Raw genomic sequence first — 22,693 nt, forward strand, 5'->3', positions numbered from 1 at the left:
TTGAAAATACCCCACACGCTTATATGGTTTGAATTTTTTGCAGCCATCTCACTAGGAAAAAACCGGACTACCAGCTGTAATGTGAGTTGCAACATTGTTCACCACGGACATTTATTATTTATTCAAGTCCAAAAAAACGTCTGCAATACGATGCACGTCGGTGTGATATGACAGAAATTAGTTTCTTGCATTGGTCCAACATATCTGATCATTATCGCTTTTATTCCACACAAGGCAGGTGATAGCGAATCGTCATTGACAATTTCGAAATCTCAAATGACTATACACCGAGACAAGTTCTACAGTGAATTTCATCAATAGTACGAAAATCGTGTCTAACTAAAAAATTAACAGAAAGGGAACTCTTGACTTTGAGAAAATGGTCTAGTGTGAATATCACCAACTGTTCCCACAAGTCGGGAGGAAGTAATAAACATGGAATTTCTGCTTTCAAATGAGAGACACGGTACCCAGTGCTGATGAATTAAACTGCAGGGGACTGGATTCTTCAAATGGATAGACATCTGTTATTTTTTGAGTATGCAGATTACGCCAACTTGCTGATCAATCCAATGCAAAGGGGATGGAAGAACGATTCACAACGCTAATGATAGCTCCCAAGATCTTGCCAAATGACTATCTAAAGAAGAATAAGTAGGTAGCGCGAAACGACAGGTGGCTACCAATCTAAGGAAGTTTCGACGCCACATTAGAAAATACGCGTCATGTTTGGTGGGGTTGGAAAAAAAAAAGAAGAGAGCCATGAGTTGGTTACACCCCATCATATTCTAACCCAGACAGACTATGATAGAATTGGAAACCTTCCCTTTGATACTACAACATAACTGGTTAGCAAATGAAGTAATTCATTCAATAAAATCAACACCATATTCAAATACGATTATCAAGAAAAATTTTGAACCAACGTTACTTAAAGTATCACCAATCTTAAGAATATGTAAATTTCTTAGAGTAACCAATAAAAATGATGTGACTGTCATACTAGCAGATTCCACCCATCGTATCTTAGCATATTTCCCATTTATACCTACTGTTGTAGATTTTGAGAATAAGTATTGTCAGAGAATAACATATCATACTATCAATAATTTAATTGATATCAAAAGAGCTAATTTACGATTTATTAATACGAATGATTTGGAAAGAGATTACGGATTTAAAGAATCTAGGAACTTATCCATTGCTATACTTGAAGTTCTTGAATTTGAATTATATCAACGAGATCCAATTCTGTTTACTTCTGATGTTGAAAATAAGATTACTTTTGTTTATGATGATTTGAGATATGAAGAACTTTGTAAGAGTGACGTTAATCTTCAATTTGATGATTTGATGGAAAGCGCAATTGCTGGATAAAATAGTTGGCATTGATAGGGAGTTACTGCTGTGATTATTTTTAGGGGAATTACGGGGTCATGGTTTTCAAGTTTTGTTTTTTTTGGCAGCTTTTTTTGGCAGCTTTTTTTTTTTGCAACCCATTTTTACTTTCTTCAACCAAACCCATCCACTTCTTACAAAGAGATGTTATTTAAACAAAGGAGTAGAAATCAGATGACTGAAGAAGATTCAGAATCAATCGATCGTCGCTCGATTCATAGTCATGCAGCTAGTCATCATTCAGGTGGTATTGGTGAGAGAGAAGATCTTTCCCGTCAATTAGATGAATTGGCAGTCAATGCCATGTACTATTCAGAGGGTCATTCACCTCATGATGGCAGTCATCATACTGCAGTTGCTACTATTCCCCCATATCTGAGAGATGCTGTTATATCAACTTACAATGGCCCTTTCGGATGTTTTAGAAGATTGTTTGGTTCTCGACAACAACAACGTCAACATGCAGAAAGACTGCCATTGATTCCAGTATATCATGTTGGAACATCTCCTGCTGAAACTTCTGCAGTTGGTTCAAACGTTGGAGATTTCTTACGAAGATGGATCTTTGGAAGAATAAGACGTCAATATCCTAATACGTATACTTTCACTTTGGCCAGTTTTCTTACTTTCTTATTGGTGTTTGGTATTCTTGGTCTTTATTATACTGGGAATTTGGCAGTTTTGACTATTATAGCCAGAACTTTAATCTGTCAATTGATGGAAACTTTCCAACCAGCAAGTTTACCATCCTTCTGTCGTTGATACATGCAGCGGCTAATGTGTCTTTATTCTTATTTGCTATAGATTTATAGATTTATTGTGTCAAAGCTTGGATTAAATTTTGTGTTTCAGAATTACAGGTAATATGTAATGTATTAATTAATATATATATACAAGGGATTAGAAAGAGTACTACTTTACACCTCTATTTTTCTCTTCTATCTTTTACCTTCATCTTATTAACATGTTTATGAGTTCTAGTCTTCTTGAATTTCAAAAGACCCCACATAGATTGAGTTTGTTTATTAGATTTAGATTTACCTCTACCACCACCATGAGGATGATCAACAGCATTCATAGCCACCCCTCTAGTTATTGGTCTAATACCTCTATATCTCGCTCTACCAGCTTTACCCATCATACTTAATTGATGTTCTTTGTTTGACACTATACCCAAAGTAGCACAACATCTTGAGTCAACATAACGATGTTCTCCAGAATTTAATTTCAAAACACATTTTTGAGTTGTTTCATTTTTAGAAAGAACCTTGGCAAATGTACCTGCAGCTCTCATCAATTGACCTCTTCCACCAACATGTAATCCAACATTATGAACAATGGATCCAACTGGTAACATTGAAAGTGGTAAACAATTACCTCTTTGTAAAATTCTTGCAGATAATAAGGCATCATCAATTTCACCATTATTATGTTCATTCATTTCTTCAATGAAATCTTTAGGAATACCTGCTCGGAAAGATTCGACAATATCTCCTTGTCTTAATCCTTGAGCTGCCAAAATATATGATAAATTTCCTGTTTCTAGGTGTTTAAGCAATGCAATATGACCAGATCTAGTTGGATCATATTCAATTCTCATGACTTCTTGTTTACCCGCTTTCAAACGGAATGAATCCACAATTCTTGCTCTTCGTTTATGACCTCCACCTCTACCACGAACGGTAATTTTACCAGTATTATTTCTACCACTATTTCTGATTTTTACTGCGGTTAATTGTTTAATTGGACGTCCCTTAAATAAATGGTCATGTATTGGTTTGGCATAATGGGTAGAACCAGGAAATGCGTGACCTCTGGCAAGAGTTTTCATTTTGATTTGAACTCTAGCTAATTCTCTTTGTTTCATATATTTAATATGAGCAATTTCTAATTCAGTATCTTCACTATCATGCTTTGGTGCACTAGTTGAATTAAAACGTAATAATCCATTGGTGATCAATGCAGCGTTGTTGGAAGGTAACTTGGTTTTACCAACCAAGCATCTATTAACCCAACTTATCATCATAATTGTGTTTAGCTGCTATCAAGATGGGTTCTTTGTAGTCTTTGAGATTCTTGATTTGGCGATTGAAAAATTTTGATATAATTTTCCAAAGGTAGTGTAAATTGATACAATTACGGGTATGAAATATACTTAAGCATTCAGTGTAATTTACAGTATTAATAAATATTAGTTTGACCAATTGAAAATCACCAGAAAAAAGATTGAAAAATGAGAACGAAATCGGCAATACCAAGTTTCCATAGTGTAGCAAATCATTTAATGATCAATTATACACGACCATAGTTAAGGGTTTTACTTACTTTCAACAAAAAGTTTTTCAATTAAATATCAACGCTTTCAATTGATAATTCCATTTAGTTCCCATTCAAACCATAACTTATAAACAGAAAAGATGATGGCTTCTCGTGTTTTCACCCGTTCCATGGCTTCTGCAGCTAAGTCCGCCAAACCACCAATTCAATTATTCGGTCTTGATGGTACTTATGCCAATGCCTTATATTCTGCCACTGTACAACAATCTTCAATGGATGCTTCCTACAAAGCTTTAGGTAAGATTGCTCAAGCTATTAAGGATGATTCCAGGTTAGCCACTGTTTTATCTAACCCAGCTTTAACTAAGAATGATAGAGTTGCTATCGCTGAAGGAATTGCTGAAAAATTGAAATTAGATAAGACTATTACCAATTTCTTAGCTGTTTTAGCTGAAAACAATAGATTAGCTAACTTTGGCTCAATTTATGAAAAGTTTGCTTTATTAAACGATGCTCACAATGGTGTTGTTGTAGCCAAGATCACTTCTGCCAAACCATTAGATTCTAAAATCTTGAATAAATTACAAGCTTCAATTGGTAAATCTTCCTTTGTTGGTGCAGGTAAGACCTTAAATGTAACTAACCCAGTTAACCCAGAAATCTTGGGTGGTTTGATTGTTGAAGTTGGTGACAAGACTGTTGATTTATCTATTGCTAGCAAAGTTTCCAGATTAAACCAAACCTTACAAGAAAGTTTATAAGCATGATTGCATTTTGAAAGAAAGAAAAGAACAAGAAATCATTTATTCATTTCCCATCTTGATTTGAGAAGAAGTATAACGAAGTATTTGAAGTGAGAGAGACAAGAGTTGTATTTTTGAAAGGATGAAATGTCTTTTATAATTCATGAAAAGGAGGGATAAGGAAGGGTCTATTTGAACGAATTCTGATAGGCTTTTGTCTAATTGAAGTCCTACCCGAAGAGATATTATTACATTGCAAGGTATTTCATTCCATTTAGAAATGGTTCCATATATTTCCCATTTGATTTATTCTTTATATTTTTTTATTATATATACACAAATTATACATTTATTTATTCCCATTGGAATTTCAAAAAAACAATATAAAAAGCAGAAATTTAGAACTTGTCCGTAGTAAACATAAAAGAATTGTACTTCTCTTATTGTAATCTCTTCTTTAATGTTTTTAAAGTTGACTTGCTTTGATTATGCCTCGGGATGGTATTAAATTTTCCCCCTTACAATATTTAGCAGCAACTGAAAAATATTATAAACTTGGCAGTGGCAGTGGAGTGAGGCCGTAATTTTTTTCTATAAGTTAAAAGATGATTGAATGGTTTAATATATTTCCCTTCTTTCTACTTAATTAACAATGATTCCAAAGGCAATTCGAACGTTTGTCAATGTCTTAACAATTGTTACATTGGCATTGAATGTATTTGTATATTTCTATCCTGATATAATCAATAAATCCAATCAATGTGATTGGCATCAATTCAATTCAAATCCATCTGATCATCAGATCTTAAAGACCAATCTTGGATTCTTGAACACATTATTACCTTCAAACATAGTTCACAAACTAGCCCTCAACTTCGCAACATTAAGACTGCTGGAAACTAAACAACCATCTCCACTAGAATCAATTCATATGTTAACATTTGGTGATCCCCAGATTAATGGTAATTGGCCATCTACGAAATATATTAAACGATTAGATAATTATGGAAATGATTATTATTTAGGACATATTTATAATACCATGAAGAATAGATTGAATCCAAGTCATGTTGCAGTTATGGGAGACTTATTTTCATCTCAATGGATCTTTGATTCGGAATTTTATAATAGAACATATAGATTTGTTGAACGATTATTCCCTCGACCATTGGAATATAAACAAACTGTAATAGATACTTATAAAAAACATGAGAATTATGATTGGCAAGGTTGGTTAGCTCAAGAACGTGATATGGATCCTATGGCAAGATTCAAATCTCGTGTTTATAATGATGTTTATGATTGGACATATCCTGATCGTAAAACTCCAAATTTTCAAAATCCGTTATTTATAAATTTGACGGGCAATCATGATATTGGATATAGTGGTGATGCTACTTGGCAACATATGGCTAGATTCCATCTCTTATTTGGACAAAATAATTATGTTATAAATTATAATCAAGGAACACCCCAAGAATGGAGATTGGTTGTATTAGACTCATTAACATTGGAAGGACCAGCTTTACAAGAAGAATTTATAACTTATACTCAATCATTCTTGGATCATTTGCGAGACATAGAAAATCCAAAATTTAAAGGTGCCACTATTTTATTAACACATATTCCAATGTATAAAATTGCTGGATTATGTCATGACGGACCAGAACATATTTATTATGAGAATTATGAAAGAGAACCTTATAAGAATGGGAAACTTAGGTCTCAAAATCATTTATCTTATGAAACTACTCAACGTGTCTTAGATATTGTCTTCCCCAATCATGATCAAAATGGAATAATCTTAACCGGACATGATCATGAAGGATGTGATGATTGGTATAATTATATCAATGGAGAATGGGTTGCCTCTAAACAAAAATCCGAAACTACTGAAGGAAAGCCAATTAGAGAAATCGTGGTTAGAGCAATGATGGGAGAATTTGAAGGACAAACTGGAATAGTTACTGGAGAATTTAATAATACTGAAAACAAATGGCAATTTGAATTTAGTTATTGTTCATTTGTAATTCAACATTGGTGGTGGGCTAGTAAGATTACCCTTTTTGCTACAATACTTTTCCAATCCATTATTAGATTGTTTTAGTTTAGTATAAGTCACATTTTTGTTTTATTTTGTACTTGTTAATAGAAAAAGAATACTACATTTTTGTCAGGGAGTCTGTATAAGTGTTTTAGCGTCAACTAATTGTGTGAACGTGTGATCAGTCGCCGTTTTCTTTCTCTGCTTCAGTTGCTTCATCCGCTTTGGTGTCTTCTTTACCTTCTTCCTTTACTTCTTCTTTGGATTCTTCCGTTTCCGGTTCCTTTTCTTCTTCTGCTACAGGCTTCACATCTATATTGCTTTCAACTTTTGGCTCCTCTTTTGTTTCTTCTGCCACTGCTTCTTCTTTTGCTTCTTCTGCTACTACGGCTTCTTCTTCCTTCTTTTCTTCTAAACCGTTCTCGGACTTCTCTTCCGTGTTACCGTTATTAGAAGACGCATCTCCTTTAATAAACTGTTCAACTTCAGTTTTTGCCCCATCAATACTTGCTTCAGGAGAGATTTGAATTCTTTTAACTTTCAAAACACCATCAACAAAGATCCAATGAGATCTTTTAATCCCAGAAGGAGACTTTTTAGCACCCAATGGCCCAATCAATTGTTTGGAAGGATCACATAATAAAGAATATTCTAATTTTTGTTTAACTTGAAAATTCTTTTGTGCTTTTGGAGAATCAGAACTTAATCCAAATACAGTCACATTGTTATCCTTCAAGAATTGATAATTTCTTTGGAATCCACATGCTTGTCTTGTACATCCTGGAGTTGATGCTTTTGGATATGCAAAGATAACTAAATATTTTGCAGTTTTTGCAACCTTACCCAAATCAATTTCATTCTCATCTTGGTCAAATAATGTAAGCTCTGGTAACTTGTCACCAATTTGTAATTCCTCGGAGGAAGAAGAAGATTCTGTGGTGGCGGTGGTGGTGGTGGTTTTAACAGTGCCGGTGTTAGCTGCCTTTTTAGGCTTTTTGACTACTGGTTGTTCATCGTAAGTGATTGGTTCAGGAGCTGGTCTAGCAGCAACTCTTGCAGAACGACGTAATTCAGGCATTGAGAGTAATAATGATTTTACTAAGTGTTCAATTGAATAATTCTTACAAGAAATTCTCTTTTTACGTTTTATGAATCGGCGTTTTAAACTTTAAGGAGATTATAAGACAGAGAATGAAATGGGCGTTTAACTTTTGAAGGAAAAAAATTAATACTGTGGAGTAAAAAGCCTCCCAAAATTTTTCACTTTTTTTTAGGGGGGGAAATTGATCAAAAGAGAAAAGGGGGGCCAATTGTGTCGGGTAATAACAAAGCGTAAAATCCGAGATCCTTAGTTCTCGCGCGGATATTGGCGACTCGATTCTAGATGTACAATTTCATTCTATAAGAGTTACCATAGGGCTTGTAGAAAGGGTTAAATCAAAGCTTGGATGATGAAGCAGTCTTCCAGGTAATTTTGAGGATCAATTTTACATCTTTATAGAGACAGCGGATAGGACTGGTCTATGGATGAGTTGAAAACGACTATTGTGGCTCTGGTAAGCCATTGACGTTGAACAATGTTTTTTTCAAACCAATAGCATTGAAGAGATAATCATAAGAATGCCCAACGTTGACATTTACTCCTATTGAATGGACCTACAAAGATGCCCCTCTATGTCAATGAAAGGCATGATAAATAGCTTAGAATTGCTATTTCCGCCCTTGAAACAAAATTGGAACCTTCTCATATTGGGGAATACTGCGAATTGAATAATGGACAATTTTCATCATTATCCAACATATTTCAATATACTAACAATAGTCATGATGTGATAGAATTAGTGATCTGTGTTGGGTCTATGGGTGAGTCTAGATTTATTTTGTATTTTTTTTGGTGTAGTTGTTGTTGCAGAAAATTTGCAGCATTATTTTAGACTCCCAGATTGCGAAAAAAATTGTAATTAACTCTAACTTCATTTATCTTTTTCCTTTTTGTCTTTCTGTGTTCACAAACAAATGTACCAATTCAATAATATGCTCCAATCAACATTCCTACATCTTATAAATCAATCAAAAGGTGTCCTTAAATGCTCCAAGAACTATGCTTGGTGTGAAGAAATTGTTAGAGGGAAACTAGAACTAATTGGCTCAATCCAACCACAGAAATGAAATTAAACCACAGAAACAACAATTAAAACTTCATCCAACAACGATCAACATCTCAATATATGACTACTCCTTTATCAACAAACATATACCACTACTACCTGATTAAAGTTAATTATGAAGCTTCCTTCCTTCCTATCAAGATTTTAAAGATTCAACAAAGAACTGGAATTGGAATTGAGTACAAATGGAAAACTCATGAATCACCCAATTCAACTATCATTCATCCTATTCCCCCTCAAACGAAATATCCATTGATATATTTACTATTATCTTTCCAATCTGCTCCTCCACATTTGATTGATAATTTACTTTTAAATCAAAGTTTCTATTATGTCACAAGCACAATCACAAACACAAACACAAAAATCCCCCCAAAGAAAACATAACATAGAGAGGAATAATAGGTGGTAATACAACTGGATTTCAAGGATCTGTGTAATCCTTTCATACTGAATTAGCCACTTGACCAATGGTTGGTTTGTGTGATGGATTTTTATCTGATTTCTGAAGAAGAAGGCTTTACTTAATCTAGGTTGGATTAAGTATGAAGAATGGGATTCAGAATTTGGTTTTCATTTCTATGATACTGGTAGAATTTGAGAGGAATTTGATGTGGATTTCAATGGTAGTGATATACTTTGGGAAGAATCACAAGTCAAGTTCAATGAAGCCGAAGACTTGGTAGTCCTGGACAATTTTGAAAGAAGTTAGACTGAACCTCATAGATCGGGGCAATTTTTCATACTGAATTATCCACGGACCAATGGTCAGTTTGTGTGTTGGATTTGTTATCTGATTACAATGGAAGAAGGTTTGACTCAATCCAGGTTGGGATGAGAGAATGCAATGTGTGATCAAGACTTGGATTGGGAATTCAAGTTTTGGGAATGGGCAATTTCAATGTTGTTTTTGATGGAGACTTGAATTGTGGTGATGGAGATTTCAGAGTGGGTATCAATGGAGGTGATGCATATTTCAATGTCATTTTCAATTGTGGGGATGGAGATTTGAATGAGGGTTTCAAAGAAAGGGATGTATATTTCAATATCATTTTCAATTGTGGTTGGGCATTTCAAAGTGGGTATCAATGGACCTGATTGGATTTTGTTTTTGATTTCAATTGTGGTGATGCGGCAGTTTCAAGAGTGGTGGTGTAGATTTTCATTTTGATGATGGTGGTATAAAAATGTCCATGTTGTGACTTTAATTTGGATTTTGATGTTGGTGGTGGAGACCTCGATTTGCATTTTGGTGGCGAAGGTGGAAGAGTTTGAATATTGGTGACTTTCGTCTGGATTTGGGTTATGGTGTTGGAAGCATATATATTGTTTGTGGTGGCGGTTTGAATTGGGGTTTTGAAGATGTTGGTGGAAGAATATCAATTTTTTCATGGAGATTTGAATTCGGCGGTGGTGAAAGAATTATCATGATTCGTGTGGATTTATCGTTCATTTGCAGAGAATATAATACGTAGTTGACTGAAGAAGATGTGGTGGTGGTGATATAGTTTGGAGAGAGGTTGACTGCATTTCATGGATTAGTGCAGTCCTGCATACTGAATTAGTCACCTGGCCATGGTTGGTTTCTGTGGTGGAGTTTTAATCTGATTTCAAGGGAGGAAGGTTTGACTTACTCTTTGTTGGAAAGGAAAGAAATGTGAGATTCAGCATTTGATGTGGAATTCAATGGTGGTGAGAGATAAATTGGTATTTCCCCGATACAATTCAGAGTGAAAGTGATGAAGTTTGGGACGATAGCGAAAATAAGGACGCTGTAGATTCTGAGGAACGTTCGTGGATGGTAAATATTTGCCTCGATGAATTAAATTGAGCCCTGGAGATCTCTACGAGGCAAAGTTTTATAGTTGACATCAAGGATCGCGTGAACTTAAGTAACAGAACCCCGATTTTTAAGTCCTCCGACAGCAATCGAGAGATGACGCCCTGTTTCCTCGTAATTATTAGCTTTTATCTTCAGAACTAGCTACTCTAGGTAGCATTTACGCCTTGTTTTGTTCCATATTGACGACAAAAGAAAAGGTAAGATTGTTTGTTATCATTTTCATTAACCCGCGAAGGTGCAATCCCGCGAAATGGTAGCGGGCTTTACCTCTGTTAAGCTTCTCTAGGGTATTCGTTGCTCTTTCTCTGTCTCTATCAAACTAACCCTCGGAATTTTTTATTGGTCACGTGCAGTTGGGCCGGATTTATTTTTTTCTTTTTCATTCTCAAATTCATCAAAATGGCAATACAATATGCAAAACAGAAGGTAAACAAACCCCAGATCAAACTCCACAAATGGCAGTAGCTGAAGATACAAAACTGGAAGCAAACACTCCTCTACCAACTACTCCAATAGCATTAACAACCAAGGAGGTTGAAGAAGATGAATCCAATCAAGAAATCAAATTTAAAGAAGATGACATTTTAATTGGTTGTAAAGTCTATGTTTCAAAAGATGGTGAATATAGATTAGCAGAAATCTTACAAGAACATTTAAAAAAGGGAAAGAAAGTGTTTTATGTCCATTATCAAGAGTTTAACAAAAGATTGGATGAATGGATCAATACTGATAGAATAGATTTCAAAAGAACTATGGTTTTACCACAAGTTAAAACTGAAAAAGATGAAAAGAAGGATGGTAAGAATAAGAAGAAAAGTAATAGACTGAAGGCACAACTAGCGTCTAAATTAACTAGTCAACGATCTGTAAATATGGAAAATACAGATACTGCTTCTGCACCAGATACTCCAACACCAACCATGGGAGAAGATGAAATGGATTTAGAAAATTTAAATGTTCAAGGATTGAAAAGACCAGGAGAAGAAGTTTCAAGAGAGGATGAAATTAAGAAATTAAGAGTTGGAGGATCAATGACTCAAAATCATCTGGAAGTAGCGAGAGTTAGGAATTTATCTTATGTGATTTTGGGTGAACATATTATTGAACCATGGTATTTTTCACCCTATCCTATTGAATTAACTGAAGAAGATGAAATATATATTTGTGATTTTACATTATCATATTTTGGATCTAAGAAAAGATTTGAAAGATTTAGATCTAAATGTTCAATGAAACATCCACCGGGGAATGAAATTTATCGAGATTCAAAAGTTAGTTTTTGGGAGATTGACGGTAGAAAACAAAGAACTTGGTGTAGAAATTTATGTTTATTAAGTAAACTATTTTTGGATCATAAAACTTTGTATTATGATGTTGATCCATTTTTATTTTATGTGATGACAATTAAATCTGATCAAGGACATCATGTTGTGGGATATTTCTCTAAAGAAAAGGAAAGTGCTGATGGATATAATGTTGCATGTATTTTAACTTTACCATGTTATCAAAAGAAGGGATATGGGAAACTTTTAATTCAATTTTCATATATGTTATCTTATGTAGAACATAAAGTGGGGTCTCCGGAAAAACCATTATCGGATTTAGGTTTATTATCTTATAGAGCCTATTGGACAGATACTTTAGTTAAATTATTAGTGGAAAGAAATAATCCAAGTTTATATCGAAAGAATAACCCTAACGCTATTGAAGATACCGCAGAGCCAGAAACAGGTGGTTCAAGTCCACCAGCAACAACAGTTTCTCAAAGTGGTAGACAAGGTAATGCAAGTGAAATCACAATTGAAGATATTTCTTCAATTACTTGTATGACAACTACTGACATTTTACATACTTTATCAACATTACAAATCTTAAGATATTATAAGGGACAACATATAATTGTTATAACTGATCAGATTATGGCATTGTATGAAAAATTGACTAAAAAAGTTCGAGAAAAGAAGAAACATGAACTTGATCCTCGATTATTGAATTGGACTCCGCCTACTTTCACAGCAAATCAATTGCGGTTTGGCTGGTAGATTGGTATGATGTTCTTTTGTATTATTACACGACCCATCGTCTGGGCTATATAAATAGTTATATCTGAAGAGGCAATCGCCTCTGTCTAGACTATGTATACTTTTAATGAATTAATGTTTCGAAAATCTATGCATTCGTATTCCCCCAAATCTTTATACTCTTATCACCTTCGCATGTAATTAATCTTAGTCCCAGGACATCAAACGTTGATGCATATATAGCTGATTCTGTTGATCCTTGGACGGGTGGAGTAGTTCCACTTTGGATCAAATCACCATTAATATAATCATAAAATTCCATTTTCCCATCATCATAACCAGCAAATAAAGTATTTGAAACATGATTAATAGATAATGTATTTATAATCTTACTCCTGCCATCCTGGGGCGGCTTTTCAAATTCATTCAATAATTGACCTTTTGGTAATAACCATTGTTTTATATTCCCATTAGAATCCCCAGAACAAAATGTTAATTCTTGAGGATGTAATTTCATATCTCGAATCGATTTAATATGATGAGTTAAACAAACTTGTGTATTTTGTTTTCGTAAATCCCATAATCGAATAGTGCCATCCATAGAACTTGAAATCACTTGAGGATCAATCAATTGACTTTCAATCGAAGAAATATCATTCGAATGTCCCACTAATGTCATAATCTCATTTCTTGATCGGATATCCCATACTCTAATCACAGAATCTCTCCCCCCAGTAAATAAAATATTCAATTCCGGATGGAGACTCATGGCATATATCCCACCCACATGTCCATGATAATTCCTAATCTGACAACCTTCTATTGCATTTGTTCGTTCTAAATCCCAACATCGGATTGTCTTATCTTCAGATCCAGAAAATAAGTAGGGAAATCTTTTTGATATGACTAAAGAACGTACTCCCATAATATGTCCAGTTAAGGTAGCTTTGAGTTGGGATGAAGCTAGATCCCATATTTTGATTGTGGAATCTGATGAGCCGGTGACGTACCATTGGTTGGTTATTTCGTCTATGGCTATTGAACGGACCCAACCTTGATGAGCACCTGCTAATGTTCGTATTAGTTTCCAGTTGTTGTTGTTACTTTGTGATGTGGTGGCGACTTGACCCGAGGGTGGTAGCGTGTCTTCTTGTTCCACCTCGTCTTCTTCTTCTTCCAGTTGATAGTTGTTGATTGAGTTGTCATGGTTTATATTCTTGAGTATGTGATCTAATTTTACATTATTGTACATAGCTTCTGCCATTGTATCCTCTTCTGGAATTATATCATCATCCTTATAAGGGATAGGTATATCTTCATATGATGTCATTGTATTTCTCCTGTATCAGGAAGTTTAAAGAAAGAGATGGGGTGAATTTGGCTCATCCCGTTATATGAGGATATGGAAAAAAAGGTACACCCATAATACAATCTTTCATCAAACCAGCCAAGTTGGGAATGTTAGAATTAATTAAACAATTGTATGAGATTTTAATAACTTCGAAGAAAGTCTATAAGATCATTCAAGTGATTCCTTTTAATGATGAGAGCAAGAATGATTTTATAACTTTTGAAGATAATTATGAAGACACTTTAGATATTGGTATGACCAAATCAACCTATTTAAGATTGTTTAAACAATGTCATGACTATTGGCATTTATTAGTAGACAGAAGTAACAATGACTATGAAGAGTATATTAATCAATTGGAAGATAATGATCAATTACAAGAATTATATTTTATGACATTAGGATATTTAATAACAACCAATGAAAATACAACAATGATTCGATTACATGAATTAATTGTATATAAAATGTATCAACAACGAGATATACAATTCCTTATACAAGAATTGGATATAATATCATCAATCTTATGTTGTCGATTGAAACGTATTAATAAGAGTTCTTCATTATGGCATTGGTTAAAGAAATTAACAATTGTATGTATTTATCATAACAACAAGGACAATTCCATTGAATTATATAAACAAATTATACAAAGAGCATTCAAGAGTTGTGAAATACATTATGCTAATTATTATGCCAACAATTATATACGATGGATCATTAGAATTAATTATATGTCTAACTTAACAAGTCATAATGAAATTGTTGCAAATAAATTACTAAAAGCTTGTAGATCAAAATTAAGTGATTGTTCATTATGGAATAGTTTAAATGTTTATTTCATTGGATTATCGAATGATTCAATAAATGAATTCATTAAGAATGATTATAATAGAATTGCTACATCTTTAANTAAAAGCTTGTAGATCAAAATTAAGTGATTGTTCATTATGGAATAGTTTAAATGTTTATTTCATTGGATTGTCGAATGATTCAATAAATGAATTCATTAAGAATGATTATAATAGAATTGCTACATCTTTAAACAAAGACTTAACCATGTCTATTGATTCAATAGACTTGCCGCATCATAGCACTTATATTGATCATGGTGCTACCATATGGAATGAATTTGACTGGTTAATTAAAGTTGATTGTTTACTAGTAACACCATACAAGATGTTAATACACTCAACTAATGATGAAGTGTTAATAAGTAAGATGAAGTTATTAGTTTTATCTAGTGAGAGTGTAGCATCTTTACATAAATATTTCAAGGATTAAATAATCAATCATACATTTTCTACAAACCTCCACCCTCTTTAGTCTTTAAAGGGTAAAGAAGGAAAAAACCTTAAAAATCAATTTAAGTACACATCCAAATCAGTTTTGATTATAAATTATTTACAGTAGTTACAACGCTAGTAGTATTTAGTATTAGTTCTATAGGAGAAGGATGTTAAAGATTCGTCAGATACAAAAGAAGAAACAAGAAGAAGCAGCTGCTGCTGCTCGTGAAGCCAACGGCAATCAATCCCCAAAAGATGCACACGCGTCATCTTCCACATCTTCCACAGCCAGAGTAAGTGCAGCTCAATTAAGAGTTCAAAAAGATTTAACTGAATTAGATTTACCCAAATCCATCAAAATAACATTCCCTAATTCCAATGATTTTTTTAATTTTAATTTAAGGATAATCCCTCAAGAAGGATATTATAAAAATGGGAAATTTCAATTTAAAATTGAAATTAATAATAATTTTCCAATTGATCCACCAAAAATTAAATGTTTAAATAAAATATATCATCCAAATATTGATTTAGATGGGAATATATGTCTTAATATCTTAAGAGAAGATTGGTCCCCGGTATTATCGTTAAATTCGGTTTTAATTGGATTAAATTTCTTATTCTTGGAACCAAATCCCAATGATCCTTTAAATAAAGATGCGGCTAATATGTTGGTTAAAGATAAATTACAGTTTAAAAGAAATGTTGAGAATTCAATGAGAGGTGGGTATATTGATCTGACTTATTATGATGATGTTCTTAGATATTGACCTGACCTTGCACATACACTACGATTCTATGTATATATGTATAGATAGGGAGAGAGAAATTTGCATATCCTGGGAGTGATGGGTTAATTCCATACACGTATGGAATTATCTGTACCTCCACTAATAAATACACATCTCATTCTTTGTTGAATATCTCGTAGAAGTTGTTCTTGTGTTGTTGTATCTGTTTGTTTCAGTCCATTCTCTTGTGGTTTAGCTTCATCATGAGGATTGTTCTCTTTTCTCTTTAATAATCGAGCAAAATCGATTGAACTAACAAATCCTTCATGTCCTTTTAATGTTCTTATATTATCTATTTTACCCGATATATTCAATGTAGATAAATCCCATACTTTAATAGTTTTATCATCACTTCCACTAAAGAAGAATTTCCCATTAGGATGGATTGATAAACTTTTAACCCAAGACAGATGTCCTATTATATCTGAAATTAACCAAGCTTGTGAATTATTATATTGTGAAGGTTGTGGTGGTCTATGAGGTGATAATATTGGCGGGGGTAATAACCATAATTTAATTGTATTATCTCTACTGCCGGTTAAACAATATTTGAAGCCCAAATTTATGCCATAGATACTACTAGTCTCGAGTAAATCTAATGGGATTGATGGGAAAAATTCTGAATTCAGTTTTATATATGAATCAATTATATGATTTGAATGCATGGGTAAGAATTTAACCGTTTCAACCACATGAGTATGACCAATTAATACTGCTAAACCAATTCGAGAATTTATATGAGATAATCTTGCTGATTGATCATTTGAACATGTCAATATAAAATCCCCCAAAGAATTATCAGTTGTTTTCAATGCTTGTAACAGTATTGTATTATTAATTGATATAACATCTAAATCTCTTACCCAATCACTATGACCAATAAAACTATTTATACAAATCCCATTAATTAAATCCCATATTTTGACTGTTTTATCTCGTGAAACTGAATATAATATAGTACTATTGTTACTACTAAATTTGATTGATGATATTGTATGTTCATGACCGGTTAATGTTCTTATATATCTATAATTGGCTTCATCCCATATTTTAATTGTTAAATCAGATGAACATGATGCAAATATATATGATGGTTTCGTATGAGGTGCCCCTGAAGTCAAATTAACTGGTTCTAAAGACCATTCTATTGCATTGACGGCTTTAGTATGGGCTCTTATAATCTTTTCCGGGATAGAATCTTCATCACTTGCCATATTCCATACATATATTGAACCATCATTACATCCACAATATATATTTGGTAAAATTGGATGGATCTTGATTGTATTTATTAATTGATTAGATTGAGTTATGAATGTCCTTGAACATGTCAGCGGTAACCAATTTATTCTATCCTTGGATATGACATGTTTATTATTGTTGTTGTTAGTGTCAGATACATCAAGTATTGATCGTAGATTATGAACTTCATTTTCTAAATCAATGATTTTCTTTTGAAGTCTTAATACTGAAGACCATTTCTTTTCTAAATAATTAGAAACAATTTCATTATTAGCTTGTTGATCTACTTGTAATATAGTACTTAATTGGTTTAGTATGTTCTCTTGTTCTCCTTGTTGTTGTTGTTGTTGTTGTTGGTTGTTGTTGTTATTGATTATTGGTTCAAGATATTGAATTATTGATTTATTTAATTCTTTCTGTTGTCGCTCTGTAAGAATCTGCGATCGAATCATTGTGAGTGCTTACTGTGGTAAGTGTAATATATATATATCTTTTTATTTATACTAAGTAAGGATCAACAGTAGTGATTAATATCTTTTTCTAAATCGTTTCAAAGTTGATGATACAGCACCCTTTTATTTTGAATATTTTTTTTATTTTCTTTTTTCTGTTGGCTGCGTATTAATTATTAAATTCCATTTGACACATTCATTAAACTTTAGACTTAGAGAGATTTTAACTTAGAGGAACCTATTAACAAGATCGGTTTGGGATTTCTCTTCCTTTATTCTTTATCTTGAAACTATTCCATGTATATCTTCAAATGCTATCAGCAACCCCATTTAAAAAGGGTAAGACTGGTAAGAGATTCAGTAAAATCTATCTGTTGTTTTCTACAATCCATTGAGTTGCAAATTATTCAACAAATGGTAAGTACTACCGACCTTAGGTACTTGTTGGTAAGCTAAAATGTTACGTTCTAATCTAAATTCCAAGGCTATTTGTAAATGTTATTGTCACTATAATTGATTAGTATATTTAGTTGATTGTAACGAGGAATTGAAAGGTTCCTGTTGACTATTGCATATTGGTCATTGTTATTTTTGGTTGCAAATTCATTCTTAGCCGAAGAGAAAACCCAAAAAAAGAATGATCGAATGTTTCATTGTAAAACCTTATTTTATATGACTATGTACTATTATTGACTTTCTCTTATCGATATTCTAATACAATATGTTAGCACTGTCTAAGATATAAATCTAAACCAAATTTTTCACTATGAGAGTCTCTAATTGTAAGAAAGTTAATAATTATTGAGAAAAATCTACAAATTATTTTACAAAAATAGTTCATTATTGCAAGGAAACTAACCGCCTATACTTTATATATTATATATTCTCTCGTTCGTACCAGCAAAGGGTTAATATGTCATTGCAAGTATCGTGAATTGATTGCAAACTAGTATAAATCTATGACTATCTATGCTCAGTTTTTTGCTTCAAACTACCCCATATCTACGGACCTCCTTTTAATGCTGCAAATCTTGCCTTTAAAGCGTCAAATTCATCTTGCTGTTTTTTAACTTCAGATTTCTTTGGTTGTTGTGGCTTTGTTTCCTCGGCTGCAATTGGCGGTTCCAAGGGTCTTGGCTCTTTAATACCTCCACTACCTCCATCTTCGTCATCATCTTCATCTTTACCTTCTACTGGTTGTTCTTCTTCTTCACTAATGGAATAATCTTTTAATCCTGAAAATGGTGCATCATAAGTTCTTGCAATTTCACATAAATAAAGTTGAACTAAAGTTTCCAGGGGAGGATCAATTGAACACCGTTTAATAATTCTTTCTGGGATTTTGCCATCTTTATTCTCTAAAGCATTTTTAGCAAATTCTTGACCAAATTTATAAATAAAAAGATCTTTTATAGTTGTTAATTCTTTTAATTCAGTATGATTTGCACTATAAATTATTGATTCAACTGCTTCTCTTAAATTTTCATCACATTTAATATTAAGAGGATTTAATAAGATTGATATTCTAGCTAATAATAATTCACAATATAATTCTAAAAATTCTAATAATTCAATATAAATATCATCTCTAATTATATTCTCTACTCTAATTAATGCACTCAGTTCTTTACCTTGTTGTAATAAATCAGCTAATTGACGTCGTTGTTGTTTTGTTAATGCTTGTTTCTTTTCTTGAATGAATTTTAATTTACTAATGGCCATTTTTAAGGCAGTTTTTAATCTAATTGGATTAAACTGGGGAGGAGGTGTAGTATGTGCCATTGTTTACTCTGATTCTTACTTACTCTAGTACTTGAATGTGGTAATTAATAAATGTGGAGATAAATCACTTTGTTGGAGATATTTTAATTTTTCGATTCCCAATATGCGCCCCCAAATGCGTCGCTCCCAACTGCGCTCCCAACTGCGCTGATCCAAAATTCTACTGGGCCCCCCTAAGATCAAGATTTCATTATTAAATAAATATCAATACGTTAAATTGCTATGAAATGAGAGAGAATGACAAAATAGACTAATTTAATCTAAAACTACAGTATGATCATGAGCAGGCATTCCTTTCACCAATAATTCATCTTCATCTTCATCAAAACTTGCCCCAATATTATCAATACTCTTGGTAATTCTTTTTAAAGTACAACATTGAATTTCTTTAATCCATTCATCAGATAAAATTTCTTCCAAAGTGGCTCTTTTCCTGGGATCAACTTGTAACATTTTAAATATAATTGGTCTAGATGCATGGGGTAACAATCTCATCAATCTATAAGGACCATGAATTTGTTTATGTTGAGATTGTTTCTTCTTGGCTGGTGTAGTAGTAGTTCCACCATTACCATTTTTTTCTTCAGCTTCTTTTTGTTGTTGAGCTTCTAATTGACGTTGTTTTTGTTGTTCTTCAAATAATTGTTGTTGATAGATTGGATCTCGTTTTCTTTCATCCATCCATTTGATCTTCATTTCATTCTTGATATTTTCATATTCTTGTAATTTTACATCAATTACTCTTAATTGAGACATTATATCATCTATTTGTTCTTCAGATAATACTTCAACATTTTCCAATTTCGAATCTCGTCTTGCGATTTCCGTTGACTGTGGTTGTTGTGATGTTTGTTCTTGCTGTGCTGGAGGTGGAGTTTGTTCTGGTAACTCTTCTGCTTGTTCTGATTCTGATTGTCCATCTTGATCCATGGCTGAATCGTCATCATCACCATCCTCTTGTTGTTGTTGTTCTTCCTCCTTTCTCTTCTTCTCTTCTTCTAACTTCTTCTTTTTATTCAGTCTTACAATAATATTCTTTAATTTCCTTTGTTGTAATAACAATTTATGACATTCATTACTTAAATAATAATCATGCCAATTATCATCACTCATACAATAAAGTTTAAAACTATTATCTTTGTCAATATTGGGTATTTTCCACGGAAATCTTTTCAATGTCATACAACAATAAATAATTGCAATTGACCATAAATCGACTGGTTGAGGATTATAAGATCCAGGAGATTTTAAAACTTCAGGAGCTAAATAAGGATCAGATCCAACTATACCATGACAAGGATGAATTGAATCTTTTGAATTTCCATATTGATCATAAGGATATTTGAAAATCACAGCACTTCCAAAATCAATAATTTTTAATATTCCATCAGTTGTAATCACACAATTATCTAATTTTAAATCTCGATGAGCTAATCCTAAACTATGTAAATAATTAACCCCTTCTAATATTTGTTTTAAACAACAATTAACTTCACCTCTTGACATTTCTCCACTCATAACCACGGCAAAGAAATCAATGGGAGCATATTCCATAATTTCAAAATATCGATTATTTTCATGAATTATATCAATTGTCTTAATAATATTTGGATGTTTTAAAGTTGATCCAATACAATATTCAGCAGTACATTTCCTAGTATAATCTTTTAAAGATTCAGTTGATCTTCTAGGTCTAAATTCTTTAACGGCAAATGTTTTAGAATCACTTGGTCTTGTAATTAATTTAACTGACCCTCCTGCTCCACTACCCAATTCTTTTCCAATTTTTCCATATTTCTTAACCAAGGGGGAATTATCATCGGTGAATGGATCACGATTAGTATTGGTAGAATGTGATGCATTATGTAATAATTGTGAAGAAGTTTGATTGATTAAATTAGCTAATGAAGTACTTGAATGTTCTCGAGATTGTAATCCACTACTGGTTCCTCCACTTAAGACTGATGGAGAATGGATTTGATTATTATAAGTGTTGGTGACATTTCTGGCTGAATTGGATGTTTTCTTGGTTGGTTTAAAGAATCGTTTTAAATCAACCATAGAACTTGGTTTTGTAAATGCATGACTTGAATCTTCGGTAAATTGTGAAGATTGTAATCCGGAAAGACTTTGGTGTGGCGATGTAGGTGTAGGTGTAGGTGGTTGTGATTGTTGCAGAGCCACCTTCAGTGCTGGGGCCAGCAGTTGTTGTTGACCTGGTTGTTGTTGCAGTTGAGCTAGTTGTTGTGAGACCAGTTGTGGTTGTTGTTGTATATCCGTAGAATTGGTAATAGTTGGAGATGTTAAAGAATCATCTGAGTCATGTCTACCAATATGAAAACCAAGGAATCTTCTATTTGTACTTGATGGACTCAAACTGTCACTCTCAGGTTTATGTTTTGAGAATAATTTAAGTTTATGTTTATCTGGCATGATTTAATTGGTTTGTATATGTATGTGGGTGTAATTTGGATGTTTAAAAAAGGGGGGATGGAATGGGGATATATACAAATGAATTATAAGATGTTGAAAATTCTTGATTATTGTTATTATGCACTATTCTTGCTTTGTTTGTTGAACGAAAATGATAAGTTATTTATAACTTTCTCTCCCTCTGCTTAATTGAAATTTAATTGAAATTGAATTTTAAAGTGACACAGGAAAAATGATTATGTATTTATCCGGATTTAAGTGTAAATTGAAACTGATGGGTAATTCCGTTGTATATTTTATATTATAACTTTATAAACAGTTCAATTGATCTTAAATGAGTATTTTGATTGATTACTGGTTAGTTAATTAATTTGTGATATTATTAAAATTGCTTTTCTTATGTGTGTGGTTTTTTGTCAATGATTTGTCTCTCTGTCCCTGTCTCAGTATTATTTCTCTCTATATCTCTCTATCTTTCTATCTCTCTATCTCTCTCTTCTTCAGGGAGAAATGGTTTAGCTTTTAGTTAAATCTAACTATGGGCTGTGTTAGAAATAAGATGGATTGTAAAGGGAGGTATGGTAAGGTGATTGTTGTATATTTGTAATACTTAAATGTGTTAAATTAAAAAAAAAATGTTAATATTTTATTTGCATTTTAATTGGAAGGAAAAAAAATCAAATTGCATTTTAGAAAAAAAAAATTGAATTAATGCCATTCTACCGAAATTAAGTATTGTAGATTGGATGTTTATATTGTCTAACAGTTCAATAGCCGTTCCATCCATATATCGAATGGCTTTTACATTACTACTTGTTACCTACTACTGTTACCTACTACTGTTGTACTATTAGAT

General features: G+C 32.8%; 13 protein-coding genes across 13 annotated transcripts; 7 read left to right on the plus strand and 6 right to left on the minus strand. All coding sequences in view use genetic code 12, as the record gives it.

Moving 5' to 3' along the window:
• Nucleotides 1–512: 512 nt before the first annotated feature.
• EST3 (telomerase subunit) lies at nucleotides 513–1,377 on the plus strand (the record flags this gene model as incomplete). Its single annotated transcript, XM_049407396.1, has 2 exons — nucleotides 513–538; nucleotides 798–1,377. 2 exons carry the CDS (start codon nucleotides 513–515, stop codon nucleotides 1,375–1,377), a joined length of 606 nt encoding a protein of 201 aa, XP_049263173.1.
• A 165-nt stretch (nucleotides 1,378–1,542) lies between these two features.
• On the plus strand, nucleotides 1,543–2,160 carry J8A68_003531 (uncharacterized protein; the record flags this gene model as incomplete). The annotated part of the gene is made up of 1 exon (XM_049407397.1): nucleotides 1,543–2,160. One exon carries the CDS (start codon nucleotides 1,543–1,545, stop codon nucleotides 2,158–2,160), a length of 618 nt encoding a protein of 205 aa, XP_049263174.1.
• A 163-nt stretch (nucleotides 2,161–2,323) lies between these two features.
• J8A68_003532 (mitochondrial 54S ribosomal protein uL2m) lies at nucleotides 2,324–3,424 on the minus strand (the record flags this gene model as incomplete). Its single annotated transcript, XM_049407398.1, has 1 exon — nucleotides 2,324–3,424. One exon carries the CDS (start codon nucleotides 3,422–3,424, stop codon nucleotides 2,324–2,326), a length of 1,101 nt encoding a protein of 366 aa, XP_049263175.1.
• A 391-nt stretch (nucleotides 3,425–3,815) lies between these two features.
• On the plus strand, nucleotides 3,816–4,436 carry ATP5 (F1F0 ATP synthase subunit 5; the record flags this gene model as incomplete). Its single annotated transcript, XM_049407399.1, has 1 exon — nucleotides 3,816–4,436. The coding sequence occupies one exon, from the start codon at nucleotides 3,816–3,818 to the stop codon at nucleotides 4,434–4,436; it is 621 nt and encodes a 206-aa protein (XP_049263176.1).
• A 634-nt stretch (nucleotides 4,437–5,070) lies between these two features.
• Nucleotides 5,071–6,525, plus strand: J8A68_003534 (uncharacterized protein; the record flags this gene model as incomplete). The annotated part of the gene is made up of 1 exon (XM_049407400.1): nucleotides 5,071–6,525. The coding sequence occupies one exon, from the start codon at nucleotides 5,071–5,073 to the stop codon at nucleotides 6,523–6,525; it is 1,455 nt and encodes a 484-aa protein (XP_049263177.1).
• A 118-nt stretch (nucleotides 6,526–6,643) lies between these two features.
• DOT5 (thioredoxin peroxidase) lies at nucleotides 6,644–7,540 on the minus strand (the record flags this gene model as incomplete). The annotated part of the gene is made up of 1 exon (XM_049407402.1): nucleotides 6,644–7,540. The coding sequence occupies one exon, from the start codon at nucleotides 7,538–7,540 to the stop codon at nucleotides 6,644–6,646; it is 897 nt and encodes a 298-aa protein (XP_049263178.1).
• A 3,388-nt stretch (nucleotides 7,541–10,928) lies between these two features.
• Nucleotides 10,929–12,515, plus strand: ESA1 (NuA4 histone acetyltransferase complex catalytic subunit; the record flags this gene model as incomplete). Its single annotated transcript, XM_049407403.1, has 1 exon — nucleotides 10,929–12,515. The coding sequence occupies one exon, from the start codon at nucleotides 10,929–10,931 to the stop codon at nucleotides 12,513–12,515; it is 1,587 nt and encodes a 528-aa protein (XP_049263179.1).
• Nucleotides 12,516–12,642: 127 nt separating this feature from the next.
• On the minus strand, nucleotides 12,643–13,824 carry J8A68_003537 (mRNA splicing protein; the record flags this gene model as incomplete). Its single annotated transcript, XM_049407404.1, has 1 exon — nucleotides 12,643–13,824. One exon carries the CDS (start codon nucleotides 13,822–13,824, stop codon nucleotides 12,643–12,645), a length of 1,182 nt encoding a protein of 393 aa, XP_049263180.1.
• A 128-nt stretch (nucleotides 13,825–13,952) lies between these two features.
• Nucleotides 13,953–14,774, plus strand: J8A68_003538 (uncharacterized protein; the record flags this gene model as incomplete). Its single annotated transcript, XM_049407405.1, has 1 exon — nucleotides 13,953–14,774. The coding sequence occupies one exon, from the start codon at nucleotides 13,953–13,955 to the stop codon at nucleotides 14,772–14,774; it is 822 nt and encodes a 273-aa protein (XP_049263181.1).
• Nucleotides 14,775–15,304: 530 nt separating this feature from the next.
• Nucleotides 15,305–15,907, plus strand: J8A68_003539 (NEDD8-conjugating protein; the record flags this gene model as incomplete). Its single annotated transcript, XM_049407406.1, has 1 exon — nucleotides 15,305–15,907. One exon carries the CDS (start codon nucleotides 15,305–15,307, stop codon nucleotides 15,905–15,907), a length of 603 nt encoding a protein of 200 aa, XP_049263182.1.
• Nucleotides 15,908–15,990: 83 nt separating this feature from the next.
• On the minus strand, nucleotides 15,991–17,622 carry J8A68_003540 (uncharacterized protein; the record flags this gene model as incomplete). The annotated part of the gene is made up of 1 exon (XM_049407407.1): nucleotides 15,991–17,622. The coding sequence occupies one exon, from the start codon at nucleotides 17,620–17,622 to the stop codon at nucleotides 15,991–15,993; it is 1,632 nt and encodes a 543-aa protein (XP_049263183.1).
• Nucleotides 17,623–18,624: 1,002 nt separating this feature from the next.
• Nucleotides 18,625–19,404, minus strand: IST1 (Ist1p; the record flags this gene model as incomplete). Its single annotated transcript, XM_049407408.1, has 1 exon — nucleotides 18,625–19,404. The coding sequence occupies one exon, from the start codon at nucleotides 19,402–19,404 to the stop codon at nucleotides 18,625–18,627; it is 780 nt and encodes a 259-aa protein (XP_049263184.1).
• A 255-nt stretch (nucleotides 19,405–19,659) lies between these two features.
• Nucleotides 19,660–21,837, minus strand: HRK1 (putative serine/threonine protein kinase; the record flags this gene model as incomplete). The annotated part of the gene is made up of 1 exon (XM_049407409.1): nucleotides 19,660–21,837. One exon carries the CDS (start codon nucleotides 21,835–21,837, stop codon nucleotides 19,660–19,662), a length of 2,178 nt encoding a protein of 725 aa, XP_049263185.1.
• Between the last annotated feature and the right edge of the window lie 856 nt (nucleotides 21,838–22,693).

Source organism: Hemisphaericaspora subhashii (assembly GCF_019202705.1).
Source record: "Hemisphaericaspora subhashii strain CBS 10753 chromosome Unknown scaffold108, whole genome shotgun sequence".
NCBI lineage: Eukaryota > Fungi > Ascomycota > Pichiomycetes > Serinales > Debaryomycetaceae > Hemisphaericaspora > Hemisphaericaspora subhashii.